General features: G+C 41.8%; 1 protein-coding gene across 1 annotated transcript in view; it reads right to left on the bottom strand.

The window, feature by feature from the left end:
* cacna1ab (calcium channel, voltage-dependent, P/Q type, alpha 1A subunit, b) overlaps positions 1–12249 on the bottom strand; it is a 209432-nt gene that overhangs the window by 31729 nt on the left and 165454 nt on the right. Inside the window, exons 39-43 of the mRNA XM_050044006.1 lie at positions 11086–11191; positions 10052–10159; positions 7119–7222; positions 2559–2680; positions 931–1066 (exon numbers count right to left, since the gene is read on the bottom strand). Coding sequence (XP_049899963.1) covers positions 931–1066; positions 2559–2680; positions 7119–7222; positions 10052–10159; positions 11086–11191 — 576 coding nt within the window. The remainder of the gene's footprint in view (positions 1–930; positions 1067–2558; positions 2681–7118; positions 7223–10051; positions 10160–11085; positions 11192–12249) is intronic.

Below are 12249 nucleotides of genomic sequence, written 5' to 3'. Positions count from 1 at the left end.
GCAAAGAACTCGGTGTCAGAGATGACGGAGTAGATTTAGGACTAATAGTTCTCAATCTCTTTTACAACGAAGACACTCAAACAGGGCATTAAGGTGGAGCTCTTAAATCCCTTTGCAGCTGCGTCAAATCTCTTAATATCAGAGACAGGAAACTGGATTTAGGTCTGACAATTCCTCAAGATTTTATCATGAGAGACTCCAGTTACAAAGAAATTATGCCCCATGGATCCTCATCAATCATGTATTATCCCTGAAATTCCCATCTATCCAGGTTAGATATGAATGAGAGAGGATAATGTGAAATTAAGTACTTACCTGAAGAGGCAAAGAAATATGGGTTTTTACTTTCCACTCAGTTACTTGCCTTAAAACAGTGGCTTAAATTTGTCTTTTTTTGTCCATAGAAAGGCTGTGCTTTTGCGTTAAAGCTCTGACTCTTGGTATATTCAGAGGGCTAAGAGTATTGACATCTACAGGTTTAGGTTGTTCATACTTTTATCTAAGGATGGGCGTTGGGGTGGGTGAGGCTTTCAAAAATTTATGGATTGAATGGACAAAAAGTTTTATGCTTTAAATACAGCAGAAATTATATTGGTAAGTTGCGTCAATAAGTTCCAAAAGTGGGACTCATTTTTGCACCTGCAGTTTCAGGTCATTCAACAAGTCACCATTAAGTATATAAGATTACGTCAGGTTTTGTGACTGTGTGAAAAATGTGATGCTCTAGAGAGGTTTTCAATATCTGCATTTCAGCAGCAGGATTCCTTAGAAAAGTTTCCCATTAGCATCTAATACTTCCTGCCCATCGATTAGTTACTAGAACGTAACCGCCGTGGATGGACACAAACTGACTATGTGAGCTCAGAGGTGCTTGGGCTTGAATTGGTGTGTTACCATGGTGACGACATGACGTGTTTGCGCTCAGCCTACCTGCGGGTTGTGACGGTTGTCATGGAGATCATCGGGATAGGGTCTGTCGGGGCTCCAGTTACCCGTCTTTTGGAACATTTCTTGGGCTTTGGCCGTCACCCACGATTGGCTCTCAGTCATGCCACCCTCGGGAGGTCTGGCACCCACACATACACACAAGTCAGCAGATTACACATCAGGGAACCAAAATAAATGTACCCACTATGAGTAGTTGTGCAATATCTTTGACCAATCAAGTAGCTGATTCAATGAAAAAAATCTTCACACTGTTTCCTGAATATTTTCTTAAATCTCTCTGCATATTAATTTTGTTATGACAAAAAAATCTCTTAAAATGTGGTGTTTCTTAAAAATCAAGGCATATTTATGAATATCACTGTGATGACGGGGATGATATTTTCACATGTTAGTAAACGCCTACTGAATAATACCTTATTACCATAATTAACAGCGTACTCTGCACAGCGGCCATTTTAGGACATCTCCAACACAGTTTGTCAGGTTTACATTGTAACTGTACGTGGCTCAACTTTCATCAGTCTAACCCAGTGGTTCCCAACTGGTGGGTCACGGGTCAATTCTGAATGGACTGCAGGTGATCTGCAAACATGTCATGTTTGTAAAAAATGCACTTAATTTTTAAGTACACTGAATTCTGGGCACAGAACTTTTATTTTGAAGTGCCATTTCCTGCTGTATAGTGAGTGACTAACAGACAGCTGCATGAGAGAGACAGCACACTAGCTCGCTGACACGGCCAAACACAAGTATGATGCTGAATATATTAAACTGTGTGGACTTTGAACCAATGACTAGGGGGAAAACTGGACCCTGTGGCTGGACCAGTACTGGTCTAACAACAATTTCAGACAATAACACACACTTACACACTCTCATACACGCACATTGAAAGATGTGCAAATTTGTAAAATTCGGCTCAATCTCAGCACCATAAACAGGACTTGTACTATTTCCAAAGGATATTTTTTGCACACATAACTAATGCTTACACACAGCTGAGGAAATGGACAACAGAAAACCACACACACACACACACACACACACACATATACATACACACTACGACACACAAGAGAAAAGACAATTGGAAAAAAAGGTTACAGTAAACCACAGCCAGGGAGGATAAAACAAGAAGACAACTACATCACAGAGATGCAGAGTGTGTACTGTATGTATAAATAAGAATTTTAATAATTTTTATTGCCAGTTAACAAAATTTTTACTTTAGATGTGAACTTGAAATCTATGTATTCACAGCAAAGGTTTTTAGTTCTAGGGAAGAGAAATGTAGGGTTTTTACAAGAAGTCAAACTAAACGTTCAGCCTGAGACACAGTGGGAAACGTCTCCTGCAACACAAAAACCACTACATCTACAAAAGATGAAAGTGCAGAGTTAGCTGGTAATATAAAACATTTCTGATTCAGAAATACTGTCCTTAAAAAGAAGCATGATGCCCCTAAAAGTGTGACCAAGGGAATAATACACACAATATATACATGCATAGATAACTATGAATGTGTATGTGTGTGTTGGTGCTAGTATAAATATATTTTCTGCTGTCTCATGCACTGCATGTAGGTCCCCTCCCCTGCCCAGTCTACTCACATGCTGTTGAGGTTATCTGGCTGGGTGCTGGGGAGGCCGTTGAGGCCTTGACCCCCCTGGCCATCCATGCCCCCTCCCTCAGAGGGCGGCTCCATGCGCTGAAACATTAATGGCGTTCGGTTCTGTGTGAGATACACGACATGGCCTGCAGGCTGGCATCAGGCACACTCAGGGGGCAGACACAGGACACAAACACAGGATGCACTCGCAGCATGCACCCACACAGGGGCGCCATCGGCAAACACATGGCTGTGGGTATCCAAGGTAAAGTTCCCTGCCAGACTACTGATCTAGGATCTGCTAACCACACTGAATGAGTGTTTAAAGGGACACTGCTGACTTTAGGATTTGACTTATTTCTTTATATCAGTTTGGGTTGATATTCAGGGTTGAAAAGCTGATCTCAGATCTGTGTCAGAGGGGAACTTGTACCTTAGGCATTTAAGGTAAGATTGCTCTTAAATCACAGGTCTTGGACCAGATTACCATACTCATGAAACACATCATCAAAAAAAGACATTTTACTCAAAAATCATAGTGTGACAATCTGTGTGATCCTTCTGCACAGATCTTTTGAGTAATATGCCATTTTGTGGGAAGTGGACATCTGAACCTGATCAAAAAACTTCTGCTTCCATCAGGTCAGAGGTCAAGCAGCTTTCCCCCCAAGGGATCCTGGGTAATGGAGTCCTCTCAGGAGTGGCTTAAAAGGCGACGGTTCATGACTGCTACAGCCTCTGTCATGTCCCTCCACAGCCTGGAAGCTAAGGGCTGAATGCTAAATGAGTGCAGATGGATCGAGGCCAGTTCAGAAACAGATACACGTCCAAACCTCCTCTAACACATCAGGCTGATCTGCTGGACAGGATGTTTGTCAGGCTACAATGTGCATTAAAAGTTATGATAAGATACTTATAGTTTTACCAGTCAAACAGATCTTTAGAAACACTGGTTATGCAACTGGTGAATGTGGTAATAGAGGCTTTGCAGTTGCTCCTAAAACTTAAGTAGCACATGTATCTATTTTATCTATCTAGATATCTGCAAAGGACTGCTTTAATGTTGGTGATGATCTTCTAAGGGCTTATTTATGCTCAACGTTAGATATGGAGATAGAGATGGAGATGGATAGAGCCTTTTGTCTGCACTTTGCCTTCATTTCATCCATATTTGTGCATCTGAGAGCTTGCAGATACGGCAAAACTGAGCACCGGAGACTGTGGGGGCAGCGCAACATACTTTCAAACGACATATGACCATAGGAGATGATGAAGAAATTCAAATAATGGAGGAATGGAACTTATCTGTAATATATAATAATATTTAGTAACATATAGGGAATATAGTGAAAAGAATTCTCCGGTCACATGTCGGCATGTAATGTAAAAATGGCCGCGCAGACCAAAACCGTCTACAACGCTGCCTCTGTTTAAAGGTACAATAATACAACCTCCTCCTCTGGCACCTCAGTTGTTGTTTAAAAACCTTTGACTCTGCCCTCTAGTGCCATCTGGCCGTATCTATGCCAATATAATGGACGCATGGAAGCATGAGGGCAGTGATGTTTACAAGTTTCGTGGACAACGAAGTAGCGTGCATTTTAACGAATGTGCTTTTGAACCCTGCTCAAGCGAGGCTAATACGCACATGCGTGCTCATGCATGCAAAGGGTGCGCTACTCGTAGTCTTTAGTGTTTTATATTGTAAGGCTTTTACCGTAAATACATGTGTTTGGGAAGTGCTGAGCATACTACTGGATAAATGAGACTTTGACAACTTGTTTGAGCGTTTGTCATCGGATGTTTTTGCTAGTTATGGCCCACTTCGGTTAGCTAGCTAAAATGAGCTTTGCACAAAAACAATTTGGTGGCTGGTATGAGTGTATGAAATATCAAAAATTCACTTAATTTCTGTTGAGGTCTTAAACTTGTTTGTTTAGACATTTAGTCATCCAATATGGCTGCCAATGTGGGACATTATCGGAAAACCACAGCTTTAAAAGTTCTGCTTTCTTTGGTCTAATCCTGTCCAGTGGTCACCGTCTGTGTCACAGGGGTATATGGCTCACGTTCGTCTCCGGACGGTCTGGTTTGGCACTGGCTAGCTCTATTGAGAAAATCCATGGTACAAACATTTAGATGGATTATAGTGAAAAACATGAACAGCAAACACTTAACACAGATATCGGCTTCAATGGAGTATGTCTCAGCAGTGGCATATATGTATCAATGAATGGTCCCGGGATTGACTGATTACATACGGAGCCACTGGTCACAGGAACCTCCACTCAACATCCCACCAACCATCACGGCAGACAGACAGGCAAACAGACAGATTCATGAACACACAGACTGGAGAGAATGGGTCTTGGTTAGAGTGGACAATCAACGTGGATTGACCAAGTAGGGAGAGCTTGATAAGTCAAGGTCTCATCTCTTCCTGGAAGGATAAAGGGAGAGCATCAGAAGGACAGATACGACGTGGAAGACAAGGAATGAGGGACAACAGACTCCAAAACAGAGCAAAGAAAGGCAAGAGGATGACAGACAGCAGACAATATATCTGAGACACAACAACAGGTCAACAAACACTGAAAAGGACAGTTGAGACGAGGCTGGAGTAATACACAGAGGGAGGTGGAGAGACAAGAACGAGATAGTGGAGTTAAAGAAAAAATCCACCCGCTGGCTTCCTTGCACTGTTACATGAGACCGCCAAAGCAATCCTTTCCTTCAGTTGGAAGATGCAAATATGAAAAAATTCATACCACAATTTCCATTGCCAAAACTAACGTGGAAAAAATAAAATACGAAATGAATATGTCAGTTGCTTTTATTATCTTCACCGGCATCTCGATTGTAAGAAAAATTGCCAGAAGGGACAATTCCACTGGGCGCAGCTGCACCCGTTCTTGTTCCGTCCACCACGTGGCATCATGCCACACGTGGAGCATTTCAGACGCAAGTGTTTTGCCTGCCTGATTTTGTTGAAAAGCAGATTTTCTTGATTTGGTCATTATTCCTTGATATTTGTACTTCTGCCCCAAAGAAAGTAGGCAGCACAATTAAATCATTTCTTTTTTTAAAATCTATTTTAATTATGTTTATTGTTATGTCATACTTCGCTGTGTCGTAGTTATTGCTCCATTGTGTTTTGGTCTTATGAGGGTACTTTGGATCTTCGCCTATTGTAATAAGGATTTTCTCTGTATGATTAAAGTTACCCATGATATTTAATCCTAAGGGGAAATGACATCTCATATTTGCGTTAACCAAGAAATATCCTGCCATTGAACTCCACTGTAGTTGTGCTGTAATATCTCAACTTGACAAGACACTGACTATGATTTGTGTTAGTCGTAGAAAAAAAAGAATAACAGATCATGAAACAGCAAAACTTTTATAACAGTGTTATTTTTAGGTGGATTCTTCCTTTAAAACAATACGGCAATAAAGAAACAAAGACCACAGTGAAAGGAGAGACGGAGCATGAAGTGAGATACTGTAGAGATGGCGGGACACACTGACAGACACACTGACTGGTTAAAGTCCTTGTGTACTGCTGATGTTGAGAGAGCCTGTGTGGACCTGTCCATTCAGTCCAATGGGATGGCTGCATTCAGGAACATACCAATACATATTGTATTTGCACTGTTCGAAAGGAAAAAAACACTAACATACTCTCCATCCACCAATGCACTCCTTTGTTCTGCGAAATGGAAATCCCATTTGAAGATAGAGGCTGTGTCTCAGGCAATATAGAGCAGGCTGACCACACTCCATGACTTTGTTGTACCATGTCAAATTTATGATCAATTGCTGTAACAACTGGATGACTTGCTTGAGGGAAGAGGATGTATTACATGAGTGGAGAGATGTTTCCACACATCCGCAGTGTGGACTAATAATACAGACAGCGGGAGCGAGTGCATCTCAAAGGCATTCATCGACAAGAGGGGAAGAGCACTGACAGGGTACAAAAGGTAAGGCCATGTGGTATCATCATCATCATCATTGCTCAGAACATTAACCAACAACAAAGACCATTTGATATGAATTGGTGAACCCTTGTAATCTTCCTCACCACGTTCAAACAGGCTGTGGTGAAAAGGGGGGAAAAAGCAGTGGGAAAGGGAAAAGTTGCTTCATAGCGAGAGAACGTAAAACAGCTTGATAGCTCTGTTAGCAAGCATGGTAAAAGGAACAAGGCTGGCCGAGGGAGCAACAAGGTGCTAGAAAAAGGACGCATATTTCCAGGGAGCATGCTAATAAAGGGTACAGCACAGACTGAGAGGGAGGTCAGGTTTGGGTAAACAGGTGATGAAAAGAAAACCTGGGGAAGAGGGGTTTGTTTTGAAGTGTAGCTGGGAGCTTATATAGGATTTAAATGTATAAGACATGGTTCTTATGCTTTTAAATCCAAATTCGGTAGAAGAAAGGCAAAATTAAATCCAAGGGCGAGTAGAAGCGGCATCAAAAAAAGAGAGCCAGTGGGAGGTGGAAGAGAAAAAGGAAACAGAATTCTTTTGCGTTCGGGGAATTTCTCTGGGGTGGAGTCTACCTGTTCCTCTCGCAGGGCCTGCAGCTTTTTCGTCTTGCTCTGCCGGTAGTATTCCATGATCATCATGGCTGCGTAGATTTTGCCCACCGTCAAGTCTGTGGCTGCTGAAAAAATGACAAGTTACCCTGCAAGATTAGACCTGAGTGAGATGGGACCCTGAGCCGTGGGGGGGATGGGAGTGGGGGACGAGACACACAGATTGCAACCAAATCACTGACACAGAGAAGTTCACAATAACATGCAGAATACACCAGCAGTTGGGACAATTCTGTTCCATGTCAATCCATGTAGACCTGAGCTTAAAAATTAAGACTTCAAATATAAAATGTTCTGTTCCCAAATTTGGTAGGTTTAGGAGCGTCAATCTTCAGTTGTTGGAGGTAAATTCAGCAAATATTTGGTCAGTGGTGACCAGTAATTGACCCTTCCTTAGTCTTGCCCCGTTTCAGTCTGTGCTCCAATAATTGAGCAAGCTTAGTATCTGGCAGAACCTTGGTCAGCTGTCCTTTTTCTGGTTTTGATATGCTATGCACTAGGCTCGTCTATGCTGACAAGAAAACCAAATTTTGAAGATGGTTATGGTTCCCATAACTGAAAACAAATCATGTCCGTTGTAACGAGTGGATTAGGCTGTGCAGTAGACCATCAGCTGAACATCAACACCATCACTAAGAACACCTAGGTCCAACGTTAACATTACAATGCAAAGTCACACTACATTGGATCCACAATCTCCACGGACATATAACATTGTATGTAGTCACATCTTCAGTTAGCTATTGTTAGCCAAAAGCTTACTAACTAGCTAGCTAATTTTAAGCGACATCAAGAGGAGTTAGCTTACTGTCAGATAACCAGTGTCAGCCAGGATTGCTTCCTACGTTTTTCTGTGGTAACGTTAAAGACATTTAGAAAAGGACAGACAGGTTGGTCACTGACATATTTCGAAGATTTCATTAATTATCGTTAGCTAGAAAAGGACAAGGTTAATGTTCCTTTGTTCATAATATCTCCGTAAAGCCACGTGCCGCTCTGAAACTTTTTGTGGTATTTATTTGCATATACATGATGTCTAGCATCCCATCATCAATATATCCTTTCATTGCATACTTTAGTCCTTTTTGATATTTCTTTTTGTCAAGCTTGTCCAACCTAGCAGCAGTAACTAAAGGGGGCGAGACTTTTGTCCGGAGCAAAAAGCAAAGTGAACTGTTTTCTAATGTCGCATCCTCTTCCCCACTCACAGAGAGGGACAAACATGGGCTTTTAAGTTTTTACTTTAGGTCTTATTATAATTTGCATGCAAACATGCTTACTTGCATGCTTGTGTGTACCCTTTGGGTCACAAAACCACATTCTCACAGGCTAATATATTTTCCCAACACAGGGTTTAAGCTAATTTAATGCATTGATGAACTTTGTGTATGAAGTTAAACTAATCTAAAAAGCTCATGCAGCAAACAATCTAGTTTAATAAGCTAATGATATTATGCAAAACTATATGTACAATAAGGCAAGATAAAGGAAAAGGTCTGTTTTTTGCTGATGATGTGTTTCTAAGTGCTTTAAGTGCAGCAGGCAGATTTATGATTTACCTCCAAGAAAATATGGAAATGGCCAAATTTGGGGGGTGAAATGAGGCATTAGAACTGCACAATATAAAGGGACAAATATCACTTGGTAAAATACTAATTGTATCAGAAGCTAATATGCTCTTTTGTTGTCTTGAAGGAACGGTAGCAACCACACCTCCACTGAAACAGAGCTGAGCTCACTTGCTGGTGCACAACAGACAAATACAATATTACAACACTGTACAACCATTAACACAAAAAGGCAATAGTCTTTTCACAGGCAGATGCTGTACCTATAAAATTGAACATTCCCTTAATAGTTCACGATCATCTATGTATCATCCAACTTTATCCAAACTTGAGTGTATTTAATCTTTAATCTTAATATTAAGGCTGAGGACCAGGTAGCCACCTCACTAAGAAACATGACACCTCAGTCAAATGATCCCTGGGAAAACAGGAGCTCAATTTTTTTCTAAAAACTCCGGACATGTATCCCCAGAGTTTGGATGGAACACGTAAACATTTAAAATCAGAAAAATATTGAGCTTTGTTTTGGTCGTCAAATAACTTTATGTACATTTTTTTTACTGAATGAGTGGTGCCCTTTTCAAAGTGGCATGGCTACAAGTCTTGCAGCATTAAATTTATATTATCATATGACCACACATATCTCATACTTATGTGTGTAATACACCTTATTAACTGCCATGCATTTAGCCAAACAACTTGATGCTTTTGCTAAACATGCATCATTATGCTAGTTTCTTCATCACAATCATTTCATATAACCTTATTAGCCTATTTTACTGGTTTATTTGCTGGTTAACTTTTCCTGTAGTGAAAAGACTTCTATAGAGGATCTTCTATAGCAGGCACCCCCTGATACCAGGACTGTGAGTGGGTGGAAAGATCAGTGTGGGTGTATGTGCTACTGTGTCCACTCTGATGTGATCTATGTGTCTGTGTACACATATGTGCTGATGTGGCTATAGAACGTGCATGGTACTGTATGGTGGAGAGCCTGAACTCGAACCATGTTGTGAGCGACGTCGCAGAAATTTAAAGTCACCACAAGCAACTTTTTGTGAGGGCTTTTTATTGCAATCCACGACAGAATCTTATATTGTTTCATCCCTGCTCTGGATCACGGTATTGGTAGGATGTTTGGATGTACAGAATGTATACTGGTATATGTATGTGTGTATGTATGTATGTACATTATGTGTTTATGCTGTAGTAGCCTGATCAGGAGATGCAAAGCAGTGAATGACACTGGCTGGTAGAAGCTGTCCTCTTGGTGAGTTGGTGATTGTAGACACATATACATACCACTATGCTCTTTTTTCTGTAACTTACCCTTGTGCGGTGTAACCAGCAGGTCCAGCGTCTTCTGCGATAAGTTTGGCCAAATGGCCATCATCTCCTTTCTCAGCTCTGCATCCATCTGGTGCTTGTCTGCACCGCCTGAGTGGCCCCGCAAACCAGTGCCCACATACACGCGCATCAAACATTTGCACACACAGACAGCACGCATGCATTCATTCATACATATGCAAACACGCCACACACATTAACACAGGGCAAAGAAGGTACAGACCAAAAGAAAGGCACGATGGCACAAAATCCCAAAAGAAATATATTTAGCCATTCATGCGTGCACACATTCACCCAAAACAAAAAGGTTATTCGTTAGTGTCAGAATTGGCACAGTTTGGTTATATTAACTAAAATAATCTGAAGCATTCTTGTTGAAGAGAAACCATAGACTGTACAGTAAACATGGACGACATGAGAGCTTCCCAAAAGTGAAGCCAAAACATCTCGATCGCCTCCTGGTGGCTGGCTGCAGAATAGGTCATAATTCCACCCCCTACACGTTAGTGGATGGGACATGGGCCAAACTAAAAAAAAATCTAAGTTAACACCAAGTTCATTTTTCCTAAAGATGGTTTGTGTCATTTTAGGTAGTTCTATCACGCTGTTATATGTTCAAGTGTTTATTTTCCCGATAAGTTTGGTTTTAATTAGTTATTTGGTGCCATAAAAAGGGGGTTTGACATCATGATTGACAGTTGTGTATGCTAACCGGTGTCGGACGGCGGGAACTCGACAGTGCTGAGATCGCTACCTCCCAGACTCTGGTTCCAAATGATATCACAGGTGCAAGATGGCAGCAGCTTTAGCCTGAATATTTTGGCTTTACTTTTGCAGTGGGAAGAAGTGGAGACACATTGTCCATCTTTATGTACAGTCATTGAGAGAAGCAGACAGAAACATAGAGGTGAAAAGTCATAACCGTTAATTAGCCAGTAGTACCCAAAAATGTCAGACAAGAGAGTAACTGAGATGACCAGATAGAGTAAAGGGATTATAGCACTTTAGGGCCGTACCCTTGGCAATCTTTATATCCAGTGCTGTCCTGATCAGAGCCATGAGAGTGGAGTTAAAATGCACCGTGTTGTCATCAGCAACCGGCAGATCCATGCGCAGCAGCCTCTGTGGAGAGCCAGTCAGGATGAGAGGATGAGAAAGGGACGTGTCCTTGCTAAAGAGTGATGTGCCTGAACCTCCAGGAAGGGGAGGGGGTGAGGGGTTGGGGTCGGGGTTGAGAGAGCTCCATAGACAACAGCCAATTAAAGCTGGACAGGATTCGTCCACGTTTTATTCGATGGTCCCTGAGACACATTAGGGGCTAAAGCAATGTTGACTATGTGTCACTGTAATTCTTTCAGATCTGATTAATGTGAGCTTTTAAGCCAACTTGAGGCACTTGAGTTTTAGAAGTCCTCTGATAACTAATGTGTGCTATACTTACTGTTGAGCATTCACGTGTTAAGTCTGCTGCACAGTTTTGTTCGTTTTATTATCACATGCATTCGCAAGTGCAAGAGCATTTGCTTGAGGAAAGAAACTTGAATAGGCGAGTCTCTGCGTCTCCTGTGTTTCCAGTGATACTCTACGAAACAGCACAGCTATCCAATGAGGGCCATCTGCTGCTAAGCAACTGTGAGAGCCGAGAACCACAAGGAAGAACAATCGGAGCCAAAATGGCCTCCGACCCAACCTGTGCCCATGTTCCCTAAATGTGTGAATGCACTGGCGCATTTACACATCTCTGTTGTTACACACATGTAGATATATATGAAACAGTACACATACACCAACCCCACACCCCCCCTCCAACCCCAGCATCCCTCCCCACCCACTTACACACAATTATTTTCACAGACTGCAATTAAGGGCGCTTAATTGGAGTCCTTTGAAGACAAAATAGGCCGACTGGAGAACAATAACAGTATCACTGGTGTAATTCTGCTATTTTTCAGGAGACTGCTTTAGTTTTATTTAACTGAGGCGTCTGCTATAGAGCTCCCCCCACCTGTAAGGAGGTTCCCTGTCTTAACAAGTCTATATTGTACCAGGTAAAACCAATGGAGAAACCTGCAGATAGAACGAAACAAGCTGGGCCAGCTAGGGCCGCTTGCCGTTCCTATCCCAACCAGTTGGCATCCATTGGATTTACCTACGAACATGAGCGTTGGGCACTCACGATG

Source organism: Epinephelus moara, chromosome 5 (genome assembly GCF_006386435.1).
Source record: "Epinephelus moara isolate mb chromosome 5, YSFRI_EMoa_1.0, whole genome shotgun sequence".
In the NCBI taxonomy this organism is placed as follows: domain Eukaryota; kingdom Metazoa; phylum Chordata; class Actinopteri; order Perciformes; family Serranidae; genus Epinephelus; species Epinephelus moara.
This window is presented reverse-complemented; position numbering and strand designations above follow the sequence as displayed.